The sequence below is a fragment of the Taurulus bubalis genome (genome assembly GCF_910589615.1).
Source record: "Taurulus bubalis genome assembly, chromosome: 7".
Taxonomy (NCBI): domain Eukaryota; kingdom Metazoa; phylum Chordata; class Actinopteri; order Perciformes; family Cottidae; genus Taurulus; species Taurulus bubalis.
In genome coordinates, this window is record NC_136595.1 from 19,447,312 (window position 1) to 19,471,744 (window position 24,433).

General features: G+C 41.0%; 1 protein-coding gene across 1 annotated transcript; it reads left to right on the top strand.

The window, feature by feature from the left end:
- Window positions 1-14,029: 14,029 nt before the first annotated feature.
- LOC306738616 (ceramide synthase 2-like) lies at window positions 14,030-23,549 on the top strand (the record flags this gene model as incomplete). The annotated part of the gene is made up of 10 exons (XM_079220493.1): window positions 14,030-14,205; window positions 16,975-17,092; window positions 18,590-18,708; window positions 18,917-18,974; window positions 19,203-19,253; window positions 20,384-20,476; window positions 21,202-21,330; window positions 22,296-22,402; window positions 23,103-23,259; window positions 23,349-23,549. 10 exons carry the CDS (start codon window positions 14,030-14,032, stop codon window positions 23,547-23,549), a joined length of 1,209 nt encoding a protein of 402 aa, XP_079076619.1.
- Between the last annotated feature and the right edge of the window lie 884 nt (window positions 23,550-24,433).

Genomic DNA, 24,433 nt, shown 5'->3' on the forward strand with positions numbered 1-24,433 from the left:
AATCAAAGTAACATTTCTGTCTAAACACATCATCCTTACAAGAAGTGCAGGCGAGATTGGCCAATTTCCTCCATCTGGATTCTGGACGTCTCCCATTACGAACACGTCTCCATCTCTGTCAGCTCAGAATAAATGTTTACCTATAAATGTTAGCTCGCCGTCTGCAGAACAGGTGAAGATAGCGGCGGGGAATCTGATCACCAAAGCCAAAGGATTGAACATAATATGATTTCTTTCAAGCAAGTTTGAACTATGTTCTCATATTTAGTATCATTCCAGCCCACTAAGCCAATCATGTATAATCAGACCATATAGCATGCAAGTGGTCCACCCCACTTTGCCTGAGCACAACAATACACCATCAGGCATCTGTACATCCACTTCTGTACGTTTGCTCATTAGTGTACATGCACGTGGTTTTGCACATACAATTTTGAATTTGAAGTGTGTGTCTTAAAAAACCTTTTATGAGTGTGAAACTCCAGTAAAGCAGGTGTACTTGGGACACATGTTAGAACAGGATGTCCAGCTCTTGCAGCCATCTTTGCTGCTGCTGCACTGTGGTCATTAGAGGTTTGGGCAACAGATGCTAAGATACTTGGAACATCCTCTTAACCTACCTGCCTGTCAGCATTCCTTCCACCTTTCATCCATCCCTCCGGTCCTTCCTGCCGTTGTCTCACGCTCGCTTCTTGTTCGGCTGCAGCTGTTTGTTTTGCTCCAAGTGTGTGTGGAGAAAGAGGGAGGCCGATACAAAAATATGTCAAGTGATGGATTATTCTAGAAATTGCCACTTTGTGTTTCAATAAAACAAAAAATGAATTTACTTTTTGCATGATCCAATAAAACAAATCAAGAAAATGCCTCTCTTATCCTCTTTATGGGAAACTGAACTCATGTCCCTCTATCAACACAAACAGATCCTGTTGTTTGCCGCGACTGTCTGTGACACATTTGTTTAGGGTCAAACCTCTATTGCTGTAAGACACGCATATGCTCTGAGGCCTATTAAAGTCGTGTATCAATGGACCACCCAAGAGTTTTACACAAACCATAAGAAAAGGGGGGGCGTGGGTGAGCCTCGAAACACAGAGCAGAACATACGTTGTGACAAGAGGGAAGATCTAAAGAGATGATGAGTCAACTTTCACGCTCTGAATATATACAAATGGTCCCAACACATATGCGTGCACACACACACACGTACACAGTAAAAGGTCAGCATGGTCACTAGTGGTTCTTCTGAGGGTCAGTTTGGGTTGAAAGCATCAGGTGGCCATCTGTGTTTGCTACATCGTGATACCGTTCCTGTTTCAGTCTCCCTCCCTCGCAGAATACACACATTATAATTTAGCTCATTTGTCTAATTTTGTCATATATGTCACAGCGATCTTGTTGCTCTGAAGGACAAATGCATTCATCTACAGCCCCATCTGCTCAAATGTTTTGTCGATTTTCACACTACCTTCAGGCTCAATACTTCTCCTACTCCTCACTTTGATTGCTATCAACTGCTGCTTTACCTGGAAAACGACGGGGTAGGTTTTAATTACTGTGATTACATACTATGTTTAGAATAAATAGTTTATAATTTTAGGAACTACACGTATTCACTCTCTTGAGTTTGATGTAAAGATCAAGACCGCTCTCAATTAGCTGAGCTCAGCATAAATCCAAACAGGGAGAATGGCTAGCATGGTTGTGTCCAAATGTAAAAAAGAAATAAAAAATGACCAACACCTCCCAGGTTCATTGATAAGCACGTGGTTTGTTTAATCGTCGAAAAAAAAAACAGAAGTGTTAAAAATAACTTGTCGTAATGTGCCAGGATATTTCTCGCCCTGCTTCCAGTCTTTATGCAAAGCTAACTGTATCTTGGCTGGATATTTAACAGACAGGTAAGAGCCTAGAGTGGAGGAAAGGGAATAAGCGTCTTTTTCAGAATATATAACTATTCCTTTAAGAATGCTTTCAATAGTTTCGTCAAGTTTCTATTTTTATTTGGATATTAAATTAAAACTTCAAATGCCAAAAAGCTGGAGGAAATCTGCATTCAGTTTACTGCTAGATTGCTTTCCTTTTTCACACAACGGGATAGTAAATAAGCAAACAGCTGGATTCCACAGGCAAAACCTTATTGTTCGGCCAAATAAGTTATAGCTTTATTAGGTGTGCACGTGCGCATGGAGGAACCTCACAATGGGGAAGTAACGTTACACTAAAGGAATGCAATATCGCATTTATTTGGGTAATAATCAATATACTATGCAAAGGAGGATAAAAACAATGCTGATGATGATGTAAGATGATTTTGTGGAGAGGTTTGACAAATCCAACACATCGAAGCAGTTCCTGCCTCGATCTGATTACTCACATGAATCTATATTTTTATGAGCATGAGTCTCACTCCCTCACTCACTCACCAGAAGCCCCTCACACCTACCCTCCAACATGTGTTTGCTTGGCATTGGCAAGTGCGATCCTGCTCAGCTGGGCCGTGGCTGCTTGTCACCCCACTGGAGCTCCCACACGGGGCGCTTTGAAGTGTCGAGGGCCCCCCACATGAAGAAAGCAGTACTGTAGGTGAACGAGCAGACAGAGGCCTGGGGGTGGGACGGGGGTTTCTCAGGATGAAGGGCGGTGCTGTCGCAGTCCAGCTGTTTGCTCTGCCAGCCCAACACCAAGGAAAGACATGGGATCTGTTAGAGTCAATATTTGTTGCTTTGAGTATCTGTTTGAGTCCGCGATAGACTTAGTGAACTCTTGGGAGAGCCTGTGAGGCCGCTGAACTGACAGTTTATCATCATATTTGTGGTTCCTTGAATTATTGCCTTTCCACAGGTGTGAAAAAACAGTTTAAAACGGATCCTTAACACTGAGTAAACTTGGCCATCAATTTCCCGAGACTTCCTGTAAAATTGCTTGGAAGTGAAAAGTGCCGAGACGTGACTGTGGAGGTGTGTGGTCTCGCGTAGGAAGTGTGTGTAAGCCTTTCTATAACATGGTCTCCCACATCTGGTACCAGTTGAAGGCTGGTGGTTTGAATGTGCCCTACAAAGTTTAAAAGTCTCCGCCGCATCAGTGCTCTGTTTGACTTGATTCAGTCTATTTTTCGTCTCCAAATTAAATAAGGACTCCACGTGTGGGCAGATGTATTGTAGAGCTGTGTTGCAGGCGATGAACATCAGCTTGTCAACAGCAGTCACCTTTTGATTATCAATACATTTAGCTGACTTACATTTTTGCTCTATACAACATAGACACAGCAATGGGGAGCAATTCAGGGTAAAGTGTCGTACTCAAGGACACATTGACATTGACTAGCGGAGCCGGGGATCGAACCACCGATCCTCTGATTGAAAGTTAGGCATGCTAACCACTGAGCCACAGTCGCCCAGTATCACTACGCTTAGGCCATGTCCACATTACTCTGTTTCCATTTTAAAGTGCAGTTCTTTTGCTACGTTTAGAGCACCAACAATGGAAGAGTTTGGAAACGCTCCCGAGGATGGATACGTTTGAAAACTCCAAGCAAAGAAATCTCTTGTAACTCTTTTTGCCATTGCCGTCCTTCCAGTATTTTCTGCAACTAAACCAAAAATGTGTCGAAAATCTGCTTCCAGTTTACACCGTCACGCGCATGCCCAGTGTACGTGAATGGTCATGTGATACGCATTTTCAAAGGTTGTCGTGTGGACGGAGACCATTTTTGTTTTAAAATGAAAACGTATTAGTGTGTATGCAGCCTTAGCCGTATTCCCCTCTTTCTAGGCCTGCATGTGTTTATGATGAGCATTCACTCACTCAGCATTCTTTTGTTTGTCTTTCTGTATGTGTGATCAGTAAGATTGGAAGAGGTTTGTGAATTCAATATAGGGCCCTAATTATGGTCGAAATATGATTATATTAAGCTATGTTGAGGTAGTGGTTTGAAATGACTTTGTAGCTATATAGGTGTGTGTGTGTGTGTGTGTGTGTGTGTGTGTGTGTGCGTGTGTGTGTGTGTGTGTGTGTGTGTGTGTGTGTGTGTGTGTGTGTGTGCGTGTGTGTGTGTGCGTGTCTAATCAGTGGACTAAGCTGAGGAACTGAGGAATGCAGTCAGCTCTATCTCCTGTCCGTCCATCTATATTATGGCCGTTCCCACATACTGGTCATGTGATTTACAGCTACGGGCCCCAATGCTGGTGATATAGGGCAAATTCCTGACCGGGATCAGTCAAGTTTCATACACACAGCAGGGGTCAGGAGCCAATAAGAGTGAAGAAATGGAACAAGGGAAGGGGAGAGGAGATTTGAAGCTGGAAACAAAGGAAAGGAAAGGAAATATAAGGACCGAATGCATCGTTGAGGAACTGATTAATGCAGGGATACATTATGATGACAACAATCAAAGATAAGTATTGGGGAAGAAAGAGTAAAAACTGAGGGGATATGAACAGAATGAGTCAGAAAAAAAGCACACAGAAAGAGTACTTTCCAAGTCCAGGGTTTTCTCTGAGAGGTGTGAGGTTTTACATTGTTTAAAATCTCCAAAGTGTTGTTGATATAAGACCTCAGCAGAGATCGCAAGCTGGTTCATGGAAACAGCCAGTTGAGCGCCTCTGCTGTATACTGCCGTGGCAGCGATCAGATTGAAATGTAACATATGCCACTGCCATTCATGTTCGGCCTTTATTCTCAACAGTACATTTTCACCACGGGGAAGTAATGTCAAAGCCAAACCCCGTTCAACATACACATTTGGTAAACAGAGTTTTACAGATAACACATGTCGCTAGTTTTTATACCAAACATATGGTGAGTCGAATATATTAGATTAGCACTATTTTTTGTCATGTGCACAAAAGCGATGAATACTTCCAAGAAGGCCAAAGCAGCCCTGCCCTCTAGCTATAGCAGGCTTGTGAAAACAATGTTCGAGGTTTGTTATACGACAACACATTCCCAAATGCCATTACTGATGTTAGATAAGAGCTGCTGTGGAGTGACCGTTCTTATCGTTGAGAGTGGTCAGCGCAGCCCATTGGGAAAACAACACAGTCATTACCTGAACAAAGGCTGCGAATTTAACGTGTGAGATAATGTAAAAGGCGTGGTGTGTAATTGACTGAAACCACTTCAAAACCAAGAGGACACATAAGTGAGGAGGTGGAAAGAGGCATCAAAACAGCACCTGTGTCTGACAGCAGTGATATGTTTGATGAAAGAATGATGACTACAGAATGATAACAAGATGATGATCAAAGTGATTATTATTTACTTGGTAATAATTAGGGAAAGTACCATATCTGCTCACACTCTTCAGGTGGCAGATTCTGTCACAGCCTTTCCTTTTAGATGATTAGAGTAAGTACAAGCAGCGGTGGGCTACACGGTTTTTCCATTAGACTCCTCCAACCCCACCAGCCTTCAATCTTCTTCCACATGCCTCATCACCTGAACCCAGTCCATCCTCCTGTCATCCCCATTGAAGTTTTTTTTCTTCTCCTGACCAGGAAGGAAGTTATAGCCAAATATGATGCAGACCTTAATGCTGGTATGATAATGATAATCATTACTGAAATGCTGATGAAAGATGTGTTGCTGTGAGTAATTCAATGATGTCACAGGAAGACAATGAGAAGCCGAGGTGGGGAGAGGCAGCTGTGCAAGTCTCAACCTGTAAAGCAAAGGGACGACGCTGAGGGCAGCTGGGATGAAGACGGACTCACGCGACAAGGACTACAGAGGGGTTTAGTCCGGGGAAAGCAAAATCTGAAATTTGTCAGAAATGTTAAAAAATAATTGCTGAAAACATATGAAAAGACGGCAAACGGTATCGTACTAAATAATGGAGTTAGACCGATAAGCAGTTTTTTCATGATTTTTGTGTTCGCAATTTTTTAGGAAACTACGGCTCGATGATGTACTGGAGCCATCCTTTAGCGTAACCCCTCTCCGAACACGATATAAAAACGAGATTACAGAGCATCATGGTGCTGCTCAATCGCACAACACTTACTTACCACAGTTTTCTAGCTAGCAGTAGCGTACTGGCCATCTGGCATGCAAAGAAAAATCTCTATGAGGTTTTTACCCTCCGTCTGGTCTAGTCTGTGTCTTTGCATTTCTCATCCTGGCTGTGCATGACAGTGTGCTTTATGCATGTTGCAGTTAAACTTGTTCTTGCACCAACTCCGTCGCTACTGTTGAGGCTGCGTATAAATTGAGCGTCGCAAAGCCCACAAAATGACTCCTTTCACTATCAGAATTTTAGCGATTCGGTCGGGTTAACATTTGTAAAGTCTAGAAAAGCCACCGAATTCAGTTATTTTATCCTCATTGAAGTTAGCATAGCATAGAAGTTAGCTTAGATAGCCGGCTCGTTAACATTCTGTAAAAGTAGCACAAAGCAGTGAGATGGTCGTATACAGTAATACTGTACATATGTAATCCACCCTCACCCACGTGTGGCAGTAGTTTCAGAGCCTTCAGGGGACACGCCAGCGATATGCATAATACAGCCCTGCTTATTTGTTCACAATTTTGAAAGGTCTGGAGCCTTGCCGACATTTACAAGTTACAGAAGGGTTGAGTAAAAAGGTAAAGATTGCTAGGAGAGCAGGGGACATTTTCTCTGGAGGAGGGCACATTTTTATTTGTACTAATACGACAAAATTAAGCTCATCTGGAAATGAAAGCTAAAAGGAACAATATGTGCAAACTCAACATGGCAAGCAGCGATGGTTTCCATTTGAATTTGGCGTCTGAGTTCTCTGGATTCCAGACTCAAGAGAGTTAATCTTTTTAAATATTAGTGTGATTGCCCTAAACAATATGAACACACAAATACTCAAGGAATGTTCAAGGATAATGCAATATATTTCATATTTATTCCTTAATTAATAACAAAACCCATGAAAGGAACGCATCCAACTAATAAGTATGTCCTATGTTGTCAAAGCCTCAGGAAGCTTATTCACGGCCCCAGATACCGTTGTTGTCCAAACACTATTCAAAACACACAAATAAGCCACAACTTGACACTGGGTCTGTTTATTCATCACAATGAACATGGGCCATGCACAGTATTTTGAGTCCCGGGCACAAAAACAGTAGTGTGAGTGTGTATTAATCTACATCTGAAAATAGTCCCCAACAAATTCCCTCTTTATTGCTGTTTGAGTAGCTTTTCCAACAGTTACAGTGCCCAGCTTGCTTGAAACTGAAATGATGTTTCTATGATCAGTTTTTTAAGTTTTCAGTCGTAACACATTTCGACTGACAGCCATAGAGAGGGTTGGGTCGTAAAAAAGACATGAGGTCATGAGTATTTTCGTGAGATGTGTTGACAATAGGAAAATTACCAGCCTTATCCTCTGAATTAAGTGTTCTAAGTATTTATGAATATGTGGAAATATTTTAATTATTTCCAGTCAGAAACATTCCTTTTCTGCAGCTGTACACCCCTTATTGCCATAAGTAGAGGTCTCAGATCTTGACTCCATTCAACATCCTTACTGTCTAATAATAATAAAGGTGCGTGATCCACTCTGTTATAGAAAGTACAAAAGTAATGTTCTAAATCTGTCAATCATGGCTTTTTCCCATTATGAAAAATCCGTGATGACATGTTTTCTTTACATTTTGTAGGTCAATCTTTCTCTGAAAGATGTGAATATGAGAATGGCATGAATAATTTGATCTTGAAATGATCGGAATTTGAGGATTTTACACGGAAATTGACACAGAACTCAGCAGCTGAAGTAATATAGGACAGCATTCACTGCTGAGGAATGCAACGAGACAGACCTATACATGTGAATACCTGTGACCTTTACCCCGAAACAAAAGTAGCTGAACACAGCTGGACATAATAGCAGGTCATTAGGGAGGAGAACCGTTAGCTGGGAAAGGAGGCAGTGGCTGATAGCAAAGATTTTACCGCTCAGCTTCACCTGGTTTCTCTTTCCAGACGTTTCAGAGCTGTTGGGTTGAAGACGCAGGGACAAGTTAAGCTTGAACATGAGATCCAAGGCTCCCCGGCTACCTCCTCAGAGTGGCTCTCCAGTATCCAAATCTTAAATATAAAATATAAACCTGGGTCAAGTATTATTATTAGTCTGGGCACACATTGAGCTGAATGGGAGACTTTTACCACGAAGAAAATCACATGAAACGACAAAATGTATATAGAATCAGAAGAAAATATTTCTTATTCAGGTTGTAAAGTTTCAGTCTTCTGGCTTTGTTCAAGTTACCGCACCCATCTGTGTTTCTAGTTTCTTGAAATAAACAAGACTAAGTATTTGCAAATGCAATGTATGACTCAGGTTTGTTATTTTCTGTTGCTATTATTGCAATACAGTTATCAAAACATTTATTTCACTTCATGTTCTTATTTGTCCCTTTTTTAAATATGGTTCAAATAATACAGAACATGTTGGGTAAAGTTGATCATTTTACGGACCAAAATTGTGTTTTGTTGAGTCACAGTTTGGGTTGTAGCTTGTTTTTCTCAATCACTTACTTTTCTATTGTTTATTGTATGAGACAATGGTTCTATTCATTCCTGCATGAAGGACACACCTGCACATACAATTACAATGAGCAATTTGACCTTTATAAAATTAAACTATAAAACCTTGTATGCTGTGTTTCTATGTTTTTAGTTTTTTTTACCTCCTCTATTTTACTGTTTCTAAGAACAATAACCTCTGACGGGTTGTTCTATTATTGTCAAAACACGATGCCAATACTCAGCGTTGGTTAGTTCTCTGAGGTTATGTCTTATGACCTCAGGGTCTCTTAAATACTTCCAGATTGAAGACTGACCCCCAGCACGACACAACCGATGACATAGCCTCCATCTGACGTGGAGTTTGCCTGTTAATTAAGGCTGTAAACAGGTGGGTGAGAGAGGCTTTGTAGCTGACTTTATACTTGACAGTCAAACTTCCTCACTTGAAGTTTAATGATGTTTACCTCTTCAGGATGGAAATGTACCTTTCACAAAGCACAAAAGCACATGAACACACAAACACACGTCTGTACGCAGAAACACAAAAGCACGCAAAGTGAGGAATACCCATTCAGCCGGTTGTAGTGTGAGAAGTCTGCTTTCTAGCAGAAAGTATATGGGGATAGCAGGGATGAAATAAGTACTCAGATCCTTTACTCAAGTAAAAGTACCGACAGTACAATGTAAACATATTTAATTACAAGTAAAAGTCCCACATTAGTATTATGAACTAAATTTACAGTTTTTTAAAAATGAAGGTATGCAGAAAATCCCTGTTATAAAAAACATTATATTATGTATACTGATGCTTTAGGCTACTTAATATACAGTTAGATAGTATAGGCCAGTGGTAACCATCCATATACTGCATACAGTTTGACATCTGCAGATCCTATATTGTCTGGCACCCTCTGCTGGAATAAAGTGGTATGGCTCTTTAAGTCCAGTGAAGGAATGAGGTCGCAAATTGTCCATTAAAGAGACTTCCACTTACCCCTGGACCACCATTTTTACTGTATGCCTCCAGCTGTTGTGTTAGCCTGGTCTCAGATAGAGTTTGTGTCTCGCACTGTTGTCTTTAGAGCTTAGAGCTGGAGAGTTAACTGGCTTCTCTCTGGGGGTCCGAGGGAGAACTGACGCCAAAATCAACAGACAAAAGAAAGAGAAACAACAGTGGAGAGCTCGAGAATGCTCTGAGAGAGACATTAATAGAGGAGGTACGAGGGGAAACCCAGAAAGAAAGCATGCATTCTTCCACCGGGAGCAGAGAACAGAGGCCCTGTTGTGTTGGCAGCCACAGGGTGCCAACAAAACACCTGGCAGAAAGCAGGAGAAGAGGATGCCAGGGATTTCCAAAGCTCAGAGAGACCAGGGGGATACGGGACACAGAGATCAGGGGAACTTGAGACTGTGTCTTTTCCTTCTGTGTCTATGCGTGTGCACTGATGAAAGAGAAATAACGAGAATGAGAACATTTGATGAAATGTAGGAACATCCTCGTGTGTAACATATACAAATGTGCCTGTGCATGTGTGTGTGTGTGTGTGTGTGTCTAAACAGCTATGGGTAAATGTGTGTGTGCTTTTGTGCACACTGTAATCCCCAGACAGGGTCCTGTGGGAAAGCAGAGAGAGAGAGAGTGTGTGTGTGTGTGTGTGTGTGTGTGTGTGTGTGTGTGTGTGTGTGTGTGTGTGTGTGTGTGTGTGTGTGTGTGTGTGTGTGTGTATGTGTGTGTGTGTGTGTGTGTGTGTGTATGTGTTACCTGCAGGAGCTCCCCTGGCCGGAGGTGAAACTTGACTGTGCTCCAGGTCCAGGTCTTCAGCAGCTCAGCTCAGCTCAGAGCCGCCACCGCTGCTGCTGCTGCAAAGCCCTGGTTTCCTGTGCACATTCCCCACCTCCCCGGCTGTGTTATTCTTGGCCCAGACAGAGGGGTACAAAGCTAAGAACCAGGGGTCTTACAGAGGCCTTCTCGGTCCCTACCTCTCAAGGTCCGAAATCCTCAAAGCCTGCAGAGCCCAGGGAAAGGTGGTCGGATATAGATGAACATGGTGGTTGTGTTTTTTTAGCCATGGTAACAGCATCGCTGTATCGATGGCAATGTCAGTCTGTCTGGAAGTCAGTCCCAAACTTTGGTGCAAACTGACATTTCTCAACAACTATTGGATGGATTGCCATGCCGTTCCTGGCTCCCAGAGGATGAATCATATTGACAACAGTGACCACCCGACTTGTTTAATCTAGTACCATCATTAGATCCACAGCTGTGTGTTAAGTGAAACCTCATAAACTATTTGATGGATTGCCAGATAATGTTGGCACACACATTCATTTTCCTATCAGGATTAATTATATAATAACTTAAGTTTCTGTTTCCAGGCGCCATCATCAAGTCCAATACCTTAGTTTATGACCTGCTAAACATCTTTCATATAATATGCAAATAAAACACTGCATTCAGTCAGAAGAATGAATATTTATACAGACTAGACTACTTTTACACATGATTTGAAATTCAAACTGTTGCTCTGTATGTTTGTATTCATTAATAGTCGCCACCTAACCTGCTGTGCGGTGGACAGGAAACTCAGTGTTTGTCACACTCGTGTTGGCACCAATGTTCCGCTCATTATAAAAGTTATTATCCAAGACAAACACACACACAGGCTTGCCTGGGTACAAACACACACTGACACCAGCATCCAGCTTCATTTAGAAACCAACAGGGAGTTCACTTTTTTTGCATTCCTGGTCTTTTAAAATGTTGCAGAATATATATTAGCCTGTTTGTATGTTGACATTTGTGTGTTTACTGTCTACCAGCCTAATCCACTACCTTCCACCTGTGGCGTTAATGACATATTTACTCATAGATTTGCAAATAACTAACTTTAAATTCATTATTCAAACCGTCTGACAAGAAAGTGAAAAGGGAGCTGCATTGACATATATGTGCATGACCACATGTGAGGGTACATCCACGTGTATGCATCTGGTTCATGTTAGTACAGGTGAGCTTGTGTGAGAATATAGGAAACGAGTGATGCTTCAGGTATGAGGACATCATAAAAATAGAAAATGCCACAGCTGGCCACACAACAAACATGCAGTGATAACAGAACTTTCACCGTGTAGTGAATATGTGACACCAGCCAGCCAGGACCATGATGTGGTAATAATCTTTGTGTGAGAAGAATCAGGATTTAGACAATTTTCAAAGTAAAACATGACACATTTGGATGTCAATGTCCATTACATGAATTACATACAGCATCAAATATCCCATACCTGACTGCAAACTAAAACAGGATGCATACATTAAGTTTGTTTTTTAAAGAGAAAGGAGAGTGTGAATATCTACATGAACATCTGCTCCTCCCTGGAAGCACTGTTTGAGTATGAATGGTATGAAAGCAGCGTCACGTGAACACGTCCATAAACCTTATCTAACCGGGAACTTTGGTTGATGAATGATATCAGAGACAGGACATATCGTGTGAATCCCCCCAGTGCATACAGTGCAACCATGTTGGTTCCTCTCTGATGTTAATGTAAAAAAAAAGAACATTACCAAACTGTATGCCAATACATTACAATACATACACTAAGGCCATGGCTAGCAGTTTTGGTAACAGTACTCATAATATTCCCTGATGTCATGAAGACAGTTTTAGACAGCTAAAATAATAGAAAATATACTATTTCCCCTAAATACATGCCCATCATGTTCTTCTCTGTTGTGAGCATGTTCTGCAAGACCCTGATTCAATAGTGTGATCTCCTTTACTCTGTTGTTTGGTGTCTTGCTGCTTCTTTTGTTTGCTCTACAATAAGGAGATACTTTGAAGAATGAGTTTTTGGGCAGAGCTCATAACTAACTGCCAAATATGCAGGTTTTGCACTACAGTGATTCAGTGAACGCAGCAAAGCATATTCTCCTCAATAAGGCTGAAAAATCCTTTTTATGAATGCCAAAATTAAATGTTCACTCATGTTTGTGGATATGACAACTGCATTAAAACAAACACAATATATTGTGCTGAAGATTGCTGAATATAACACAAACTGGTCTGCTTGTTGGAGATAAAGTGATTGACACATCTAAGGACCAGACGAAGTCACATTTTTTTTAGGATTATCACAATTCCAGTGACAGAATAGCAACATGCGCTCAAACATAATATCATGATGACTGGACTCGTAGATGCTTTGCCTAAGAAATGTCTACCTGTGCTGATCTCATGCACGGTGGTGACACAACCCCCGATGAAATGACGTCGATGACAGCGCGTCTCTCTCCTCCCTCAGCAGGAGCAGGTTGCGTCAAACAAGCTCCTCCTCTCCCTTTTGCTGCTGTGCGCTTCCCATCTCCATCGCTGGAGAGCGGACAGGTAATCGCGATTTATAATCTGTTCTGGAGCAACAATGGGCCGGTTTTACGGAGTTTTTGGAATATAAAATCGATAAATGTGATTAATGAGATTGGCTGTTTGTTGACGGTGCTTTTAACTCGAGGCTCTTTGGTTGTAGCGGAATGTGAGAGGTGGGCTGCGATACTTCATGGGAGTATTATGGTATACGGCGTGTATTCAGTATATAACCTGATGGATGTGTCTCTGTAATCTCTGTTATCTTCTGATAAGAAGTTCGTCTGTTGTGTCTCTGGTTGCGCATCGCTGTTGTGCGCAGGGTGCTCTGGTTTGTGTTGGCAGCAGCCTGCATGGAGGCTTTAACAGACGCGTAGAAAACCACTGTTAAACTCAAATCAGATGTAAACATGTGTTATCATAATTGCATAATTGTGTTTGTGTCTATGAATGTGTACAGTGTGTGTGTTTATGTGTGCGTGCGTGTGTGAGTATGAGTGTGTTTTTGAGAGGGATGCATACAGAGACGCATGAGTGGATCAAGGACCACAAATGGTGGACTTGTGTTTTGTTTTAGACAAATGATGCTGTAATGTAGCCTGCACTGTTCTGCTCTGGTGAGATTTTCCTGACTAAACCAATGGACATGTGTGTGGTATAGAGCTAAATCAATTGGTTAATCGATCAGTCAACTGACAGAAAGTTAAGCTGCAACTATTTCAATAATCAGTATTGTTTTTCAGGCAAACATATGCCACATTTTCTCGGTTTCAGCTTCTCAAATGTTATGCGTTGCTGCTTTTCTTTTTGTTACAGAATATCTTTGGGGTTTGGACTGTTGATTTGACACAACGAGGCATTAGAAAATGCCTCCTTAGGCTTTGTGAAATTTAAACAGCATTTTCGGTATGTTCTGGGGACCAGCAATAATCAATTAAGAACATTGAGAAAACAAACTGTAGATTAAGTATTCATTTTGATAAATGTGAAGTGTGAACATGCAGGGTGCCGGTTTGTTCCCTCTGCCCTTTAAGGACTAATCTTGAGGGTCTTGGCTGCTGTTTTGGGCATAAATATGAATAAGGCATGAATGTTTTAGCAGGCCAGGTCTGCTCGGAAGCTCGACAACTACTGTGATAAACACGGTTCTCCTCCTCTGCTCAGGATGGAGGCCCTGTTAAACGAGTGGCTGTGGCAGGAGGAGTCCTGGCTTCCTCCTGGCATCAGCTGGCAGGACATTGAGATGAAGGAGGACGAAGGCCGCTTCCCTCTCCCCAGGGATCTCATCTACACCTTGCCACTGGCCTTCACCTTTATTGCCCTCAGATACGTCTTTGAGAGGTGAGACACACCTGCCTTCATCACAACAGGACCATGAACTCACAGTTGCAAGATCTGCATTTTCATTGTTGTCATTACTGTAACTTGGACGTCTGTGTGTACTTGAAGTTTTCAATATGTATGGTGGATATTTGTGGTGATCTTAAAGGATATTTTTTTTTTTGTTCAGTCTGCCAGGTGAAAGCAAATGTTGAAACACATTATTTGTGTCTTATTTCCTCTTGGCAGTGGTCATGGAGTTTGGCTGACTGGCTGGTTTTCTGCCTGCTAAGCAGCCTGTGTAGCTCAGCAGAATGTGCTCATTTACCCTTCATTAGTGCTCCCTGCAGATGGAGGGAACAGACCAGACATGCAGTGAAAAGCAGGCACCATGAGTGGACAGTTTTAGCTGCTGACTGTGTGAATGCCCTCTCTCCTCCCAGAGGGACTGGGCCTTTTAAAATGTAGTGTTTTTTCAAGCGGAATGACTTGAAATCACAAGCACATCTTTGGTAGAGACAATGTTTGGTCTACTGATCAATTAGTTGAACAATTTGGATGAGTGTTAATTAACTAAAAATGTATTTGTTCAAAGACAGTCCTAATACAATGTGATCTGTAACAAAAATGAGTGTTATATCTGCAGTGATGGTTGTGGTTTCTTGGCTTCAGGTAGTTGGCTAGGCTAAACGTTCTGATGTTGCATGGCTAGATGCTGTTATGATTCACAGTACTAATTGCAGGAACAGCCTTTGTAACCTCTTGTAGAGATGCACTGTGGGAAAAACTGCATGTAAATCTCAAGTAGTGCTTATTACGAATATCGTGCTGAGGCATCTAAAGACCTCTCAGAAAAGGTAAAACAACTTTTCTAAATCATATGTGCAGTATAAGATAATGAAAATACCTGAAAGAAAGTGTTTTTCATTTTTAATGTTTGAGAAACAGGAAGTGGGTCTCAGTCATCCTTTAAGAGCACTTAGAGTGAGATGGATCAATATTAGTCTATTTTACACAGACATTGAATTGCCAAATACTTCCAGGTTATTGAATGTAGGAATTTGCTGCTATAGTCTGGATCTTACATTATCATAAATTGATCATTATTGGTTTTGGACAGTTGGACAGGCAAAACAAGACATTTGATGAAGTTACTTTGGGCTCCAGGATATTGAGATGGGCAGTTTTTAAAGTAATGGAAAGTTAGCTGCAATCCTATTTTACATTACAGTTTTAAATACTTCCATTACAGTACTTCGGAGATGCTCATATTGAGGGACATGAATGGTAGAACTTAAAGGTTCACTCCAGAAGGTTTAGACACTAATGATGTGTTTTTTTGGGACATAAATACAATGTATTGACTCACCAACATCATGAGTCTCTTACTGACCTTAATTTACTCACTTTATCACAATGAAGGATCTATCATGCACTGATGTGTTAAAACATATATATTTATATCAATACATGCATTATTATAAAGGTCAGTTTATTGTATTGCTGTATTATGAAAGTGACTGCAAGTTGACAAGTTAACAGGGCTTCTGTAAAAGGAAACTTGCCTGTACACTTAACTAGTGTTACTGGTAACAGGAGAAGATGGGTGAACAGGAGGCCTACATGTGTTTGCATGCTTTCCCTTATCAGCTACTGGATTACCTGATTCCTAATTGATAAACAACGTGAGCTTGATTGGCAAGAGCTGTGTAAGATTAGTACCATTGTTTGGCTTAAAGCCTCATTTGTACCTTCATTAGGTATTTATTAGCAGAGTAGTAACAATAGATATGAGTAGCACAGGAGGGTTCAGTCAATATGCTAAATACCAGCATGCACCAGTGTGTGTGTGTGTGTTAGTGCTGGGCATGTGTGTAGCCTGTGGTCCAAGTGTGTGTTAGTTGTTGGGGTGGACAGTGAAGTATGAAGGTGTTGCTTACGTTTTAGGGGTGATCAGTCAGTTGGAAGGTAAAAAGGTGTGTCTTCATTTGATCATCCCGTGTCGCAGCTGTTTCCTTTGTTGAGGTCAGGTGTGTGTGTGTGTGTGTGTGTGTGTGTGTGTGTGTGTGTGTGTGTGTGTGTGTGTGTGTTAGAGGTTCCAGTAACCAGAGACAATGTTTGTCTTTGTGTGAAGATGTCCTGACCAGGTTATGATGATTATCTCTGAGATAGAGTTACACGTGGTTATGCACGTGCGCACACACATCCTGTACTTCTATCTTTGTGAGGACAATCATTGATATAACACATTCCCTAACCTTACCCTAACCTTAACCATCACAACTAAATGCCTAAAACCAAGTCTGAGCCCTCAAAGGCCTTTGAAAATTGTCCTCAATGTAAAAAAAATGTCCTCTCTCTCAAGGTACAAAACTCAAATTGGTTCTCAAAAAGATAGGTATACAGGACTAAGAGGACAATGTGGGTGTATTAGCACCGGAGAGGCTAAAATACATTGTCCACACACACACACACACACACACACACACACACACACACACACACACACACACACACACACACACACACACACAAACAAACAGATCAAGTGTCTGTTGATGCCTTTTCAGCTAACAAAGAGAGCGGCCCTACAGGCTGCCAGGATCACCATAAAGAGAGATCTTGTTGTCATTGCTCTGTACTGCACTGTGAGGATCACATTGAACGGCTGTTGATGTAATCTCACATTAATCTCTCAAGAATTATAATCCAGTCTGTTGTACCATCAAGACTGAAGTTGTTATGGAAATGAACACGTTTTCTTTTCTCTCCTACTCTCTGTCCTCTCAGGCTCATCGCTGTTCCATTCAGCAAACATTTAGGTGTGAAGGATCGGGTTCAGATTCGAGCTGCTTCTGTCCCAAAGCTGGAGACCTTCTACAAACAGAAAAGTCGACAACCATCGCACGTTCGTATTATCGTTCCACCTTCCCTTTGTTGTGACGGAAACTCTCCATCCAAGAAGTATCAAATCCTATTTTAGGTCCACCTACTTTTGTAGCTTCAGTTTGATTTACTCACTGAAATCTCAATTATTACATCACGAGCAGCAGCGATTTCCTTTGTGGACTTTTTTTGCCCCGAGTTTCACTCTCATGCTTCCTAACGCCTTAACTTAATTTGTAGACATTTACTGACCTCCATTAGAAAGCATGTAATCTATATTTTGATCTACAGTCCATTAGAAGAAAATATATCATACATATGTGTGTGTGTGTGTGTGTGTGTGTGTGTGTGTGTGTGTGTGTGTGTGTGTGTGTGTGTGTGTGTGCGTGTGTGTGTGTGTGTGTGTGTGTGTGTGTGTGTGTATGTTGAGTGTGGTTGCATCTTGGCTGAAGAGCATGATAGTTTGGGAGTTTTTTTTTGGATGGATTGTCTTGGAACAAGGAACTGTTAACAAAGAAGTCCCTGGGGAAATTCACCTAATTCACAAGTTTGCTTAGAGATTGATGTGTTACACAGATACAGGCATTCGTCATGATGCAGGAAACTAAAATGTTTGGTGTTTTCCCTCTGCAGTGTGGAACATGTTTACTTCCTTTAAAGAGGATCAACGCACATTTTTTAACTTCATATTATGTTATTACCATTATGTTATTACCATGGTCTAAGACAGTCCAAAAAATATTAGTAAACATGAACAACTCTCCCAAATCCAAAGCGTTAAAACTCATCAAGTATAAAGTCTGAAACGTGACTTGATTTACCAAACGAAGCTCTGCTCTGCCTTGTGGGGCTGTGCATGTGCACATGTGTGTGTGTGTGTGTGTGTGTGTGTGTGTGTGTGTGTGTGTGTGTGTGTGTGTGTGTGTGTGTGTGTGTGTGTGTACCCTGACTTATTTGCACATCATCTATTTACATGTGGCCTGGTCGAGCAGCAGCACCTGTCTGTTTGCTTTGTTGTTCAGCCATGTAAATACCAGGCCACAAACATAAAGTAGGATGATATTTATGTGGATATTTGCACAACCCAGGGGAAAGGTCAGGGAAAGGTGCTGCACTCTCAGTATTGTTGGCTTCATCCTTTAATACAACACAGGTAGAGTGCTACATAATATGTGGAAATGCAAAAATGTGTGTAGTTTCTTTTGCCCGAACTAGAAGTTATTAAAGTAAATTCTATTTATTCTAGAAAAGGATATTTTCAACAGCACCACAATCCTTGCAGAAAAGGAGTCTTGTTCAGTCAAATGATTTGATTAATCACACTTATCAGATCTCCATTTTGACAGCTCAAAGCTTTTGTAATCAGCATTTTCATGTCGTGAAGTAGTAACACTGTAAGGGAGATCAGGAATGAGCTTTGGCTCTGCAGAGCCATGGCTTTGGCTGGTAACGTCTCATATATGAAATATGACATCAGTATTGCATGTTTAAATATGTATTTGTGTGTTTGTGTACTCAGATTGAGGTGGTGAGCTTGGGGAAGCAGTGTGGAATCTCTCAGAGAAATATCCAGACCTGGTTCAGACACAGAAGGAATCAGGACCGACCCGGCAACACCAAAAAGTTCTGCGAGGCCTCGTGAGATTTTATTTTCCTAGACACCTATAATTTTACATATTGTAACTGAGGTATGACGTCTACCTTTAAGAAAAAGATTTACATTATATACATTCCTGCTTCTCAACATGCCTCTTTGACATTTCTGGATTTTTTTCCTGATTGAGCTAATTCACCAATTTAATTTATTAAAACTAAAAACTGATGGTGTTTATTTGTATCTGTGCAGCTGGCGTTTTGTCTTCTACCTCGCATCCTTCACTGCGGGGCTCGGCTCTTTAATTAATGTGAGTCTGTTAGTCGCTTTTATTTCTTTTAAAAAGATCAGCCTGCATTACAAATTACTGGTATTTATACAGTGTGTGGGAAAGAAACTGTATTGGATTTATCATCGATATAAGCAGTAATACGCAAGTAAGCAGTAATGTATACAACTCTCACAACATCATATGGGGTTATACTCACACACTGAATAATAACAGTGAAGACTCTGCTGATGATGTTTGCTCTTACAGACTCCGTGGTTCTGGGATCATAGAGAGTGTTGGCGGGGTTATCCCAAACAGGTGAGCAAGAAATAGCTTGATTTTAAATATATATATATATAAATATATATATATTTGTCAATATATACCTTGCTTTTCTTTTCTTTCATTCCATTCCAGAAAAGCCAGAAAGAACTTAAAATAGTTGTAAAGGTTTGATATGTTGGTGTCTTTAGATTTAGATACAACAGAATAGGGTTGGATCAACGTTTTTTATAATGTGTTATTGATCCTTAATTGCAAAAATGCCAAACATTTGCTTGTTCTAGCTTATGATGTTTTGCTCTTTTTCTTCATTGTATGTGATTGTAAATTGAATATCTTTGGCTTTGGACTGTTGGTCAGATTAAACACCTAGTTTGAGAATGTCCCTTTTGACTCTTATAACTTCCAATTGGCATTTCTTCTGTAACTCAAAGAAAAAGTAATTAGGACAAACAACAGCTGGGAGGGACCCAACAAAATACAATCTTTAGTTTGTGTAAGGATTTAGCCACAGAAGACTTTTTGTTCATAAAACAGTTTTGTCAGTCCACTCCACTTAATGTTTTTACCCTGAGTTCGCTCATATCTCTGCTGTGTTGATGACAGTAAGGTATGCCTGCAGGTCCACATTCCTCCACAGAAGCCTGCCTTTCCTTGTGGGGTCATGACCGTGAACAGAAAACATGAGAAAATGCAAAAGCCCATCTCTCTGAATACAGCTTGACTGATAACAACTCCTGCAGGCAACACGGCCACTGATCTTTTTTTTTTTGATCTTACCTTCTCCTGAGGTCTTGTGGCCTCTGACAGAAAGAAAGGATGTATATTTAAAGGACTCTGTCAACTTCCTCCCATTGTGTCGCTGCAAGAGGTGTTTTGACTGTGAGGGAGTTCTTATATGACCATTAAGAGCTTTGGAAACACAAGCTTGATTTCACCGCTGTACATTCCCCCAAAACCTTCAGATCTATTCCAACACACACATCCTGGAGGTGCCAAAGTCACTCTGAAATATCACTTCATTCTGTTAAACAATATTATTATCGCAGAAACTGGAAAGAGTTTCACAAAATGTGTTTTGATTGCCTGTAAATGCTTCTGTTGCATCCACATAGCACCTAATGTAAAGGTGGACTTATTGTTTCTCTGTTCCTCTCATTCTTTAGCCCGTGGCTGAGGCTCATTACTGGTATTACATCTTGGAAATGGGCTTCTACTTGTCGCTGCTTCTGTGCGTCTCTGTGGACGTTAAGCGAAAAGTGAGTGTGAGCTTGATTTTCGAGGACGTAAACTTAAAACTTCACAGCAACAACCTGCTGGTTTTCACATGGTTTCATCTGCATTTCCTCTCATTTTGTGCCAGAGTTTTTAACTTTTAGTCAAATGGTCAACACCAAAAAGCTAAACATCATAATTTTTGCACAGTGTAATCCAAATGTTGTTTTTCTCATGCACGATTAGAGTTAATACGGATTATGCACTGGATTATGTCCAATGACATCATCACTTTGTGTACTTTGCGTTTGCTTTCATTTTAGAGTGTTGCAGGATTTAAAATCTTAATGGCACACACTGTAAAATGCAATGACGTATCAGGACCTATGTGAAGGAACACAAACTTTTAAGATGTTAGACTGCTATATTGCTAGAATGCTAGATATTACAGTAAATATTTAATATAATGCATCTATTTGTCATGTTTCTGTGTCTTAAGGAAAACATCTGAGATGCTTACTGCAGCTGCAGTTTTCTTCAGAAATGTCCTTATTTCAGTGAGAAAAAGACTATGGTGGTTTTGTGTGATTCAGGCTGCTGATCAAAGATATATGGGCTTCAAACACAACAACAAATCACTGCAGACAACATGTACATTTGCCTTTCCAATTCTTGGACCAACTCAAGACCGCAAACCAAAGGCTTGGTAATGACACTATACCTCTTCTTCATACTGTGTGGTCTGTGTGTGTTCGTGTGTGTCTTCCAGGACTTCAAGGAGCAGGTCATTCATCACATCGCCACCATATTCCTCATCGGTTTCTCCTACTGTGCCAACTATGTGAGGGTTGGCACTCTGGTGATGGTGGTGCACGACTCCTCTGACTTCTTTCTCGAGGTAAACCGCCACACAGTCTCAGTGAATTGATTGTGTACTTTAAGTTGGAGAAAAGGGAAGGAGAAAATGCATCATTGAATTATATTGAAAGTTGAGTGAATTTTATTTACTCACAGGCAAGGTGTTGAGATGCCAAACACGTTGCACAAAGGTCACAGGGAACTTGACTTAAATAATACATCCATTGTGTATTTATTGCGGAAATTTTGCTTTCCTGACACCTAACACATAATAAACCTACGTCCGGTATGAACTGAGCTGCAAATAGAAGAGCATTGTGGTCCATAGTAAAAATACCCTTTGTTTGTTTGCAAGTCCCTCAGCGAGATATCCCTGGTTTTATGAGGCTGATTTTCCTGGGTGTAACCTTTCACGGATAGCATCTGAGAATAACGATTGTCACTTTCACCTCAGAGCTCAGAAAATATGTGGAGCTAGTCATGTGACCTCAGGCGTGACTGGGTGTAGTCTGGCCTCTGATAAAAGGCATGAAAGGGATGCTGTGGGTTTCATATTCAGCCAGCAACTCCTGTACAGCCAGGCCTGTGTTCCTCAGTAAGAGATCTGGTTTGGTATATTAGAAATTAAATTGAACTTTATTGCCTGAATTCATTCATCTCTATCCGGCCACTCATGTGATGTATTTAAATGGTGAAAATGACTTTGTCTTGTTTTACATTTAGAATTGTTTTCTTTTGTGATTTTTTTTCTTTGACTAAATATGAAATTCTTTGAATAATTCACCAACTAAAATTGAGTAAATAAGATCAGGTAGGTAAGCAGTTCAGGAGATATCCTGCAGCTAAAAGGCTTTTAGTCTGACGCACTCAACCTCTTTTTGGCTGCTTACTGCAAGGCGCTTTAGAAACAATAACAGAGAAAAGCCTGGGATTGTATGCAGAGATTAATCATAAATGTAAGAGTGTTTGGTTTGGATAACTAACAGGCACCTTTTATTCTGAAAGTCCGCCAAGATGTTTCACTATGCTGGCTGGACGAGGACGTGCGACTCGCTGTTTGTCATCTTCTCTCTGGTGTTCCTGGTGACGAGGCTGGTGGTGTTTCCTGGCAGGTACAAATCATCACAGTGGAATAGAAACCTTAATAATACTTTGATTTTACATAGCACTTTTCTGAATACTCAAAGATGCTTTACATAGGAATCAGTCACCCACTGATGAGAGGAGCTACCATGCAAGGTGCCATATCAGGACTATCTAACATTCATACACCGTAGGCACAGCTCCAGAAGCAATTTAGGGTTAGGTGTCTTGCTCAAGGGCACATCGACACAAGCTGGCAGAGCCGGGGATCGAGCCTCCGATCCTCTTGATTGGAGGACGACCCCTGCTCACCAATGCACCACGGTCGCCCTTGTGTTTGTTTTCGTTCAGATTTTCAGGTTTTCTTCAGTTTCTCCCAGATGGTGAAATTCCCTCGCAAAAGACACATGGCTTTGCATGTAGACTCAAACTTGGGAGACACCAAGTGTTTTTGCAGTGGTCATAATATGGTGTGCAACTCATCAAATTATGCACTGCCACGTGTTTATAGGTCTGTGTACTTATGTTGAGCTGTCGAGGATTTGTGTCCATGTTGTCACGTATTTTCTCTTTGCCCGATTCTCTCTTCCCCATCACCCTGACATCACTGGTTTCTTTTCTGAGAGCAGAAGGTTTACAGCTCTCAGCAAAGAGTTGAGAAACAGTACTTGACTGGTCAAAATGCTCCGTTCAACACTAAAACTGTCTTTGTGTCTGTTTGATTTCCAGAGTGATCCACACAACTTTGGTGGTGTCTCTAGAATTCTTCCAGCCTTTCTCCGGTTATTATTTCTTCAACGCCCTTCTGCTAGTGTTGCAAGCACTGCACATCTTCTGGGCTTATCTCATCCTGCGTATGGTCTACAAGTTTGTGTTCCTGGGCAAGGTGAGAAGATTGCAAATGAAAAGCCAAGAGGGAATGAGTCACTTTGGCACCGGGAATTGTAATAATGTATTTATTTTCTTTCGTCATAGGTGGAGCGCGATGAACGTAGCGACGAGGAGAGTGAGGTTGACGATGAAGAGGAGGAGCCTGAGGAAGAAGGGGACGAGTGCAGCTGGGAGCAAAGAAAGGGCACAATCAACTCCAAACTGGCATCGCTGGCTAACAACTGTGTCCTGAACAACCTGACCAACCAGAGGAATATTAGCAGCAGACTGCCCAAAGCGAGATAGTGGAGCCGCCTCCTTCCACGTTGACTGATCCTCGCCGGAAAATATATATATTTGCCCTTCTGCCTGTTGAAGAATAACTAATTTCCGACATATGATGCATACACATTGGCTTGTGTACATCTAACACGGTCCATATTGACAATTTCCAAACAGGATATGCCTGCATCCTGCTTATCTTTAGGGCAAAGAAGCACAGATGATTGTAAAGCTGCTCACCCAGCGTGAGGCTAGGAGGAAATGCCATCATTACTGTCACCTATACCACTTCATACTGTAACGATATATTTGGAAAAACAAGAAGACAGTGAAATTTCCTATTTAACAAATCATTTGTTTTTTGCAGATTTTTTATTCATGCTGTTCTTTTTATTGTTTTACACAAAACCAAACTGCTCTTACCTAATATATGGTATGGTATGTTTTAAGAAGAGCAACTTAAAACTAGAATTGAATAGTAATTCACTCCCACCGCTTTGTATCCACATACATGGTATGTTTGATTGTACATAGACTATCAAGAACATTGATTGTAGTAAATCTATTGATAAACCACTTTATATATATATATATTTTATTAACCATTTATTTAATAGGTATAGTTTTTATGTTGTTATCTGTAGCATAATCTAAAAGACTACTGCAGAAGTCCCTTAGCAGGGATAAAGTTATATTTTTCTGTGATATGATTTTATTTTGTCAGTACGGTTTAAGCTCATAAAAGACTTATGGCGCCTCCTGGTGTACAAAGAAGAACATATCCCATAGAGAGGGAACTCCCCTCCCTGTGTCTGCTAAAATGATGCCTTTACCAATATTGATTTAAACCGTTTGTGTGTGTTTTTCTTTTTCTACTTTGAATATCATTGTGACAGGCAGCATGATTT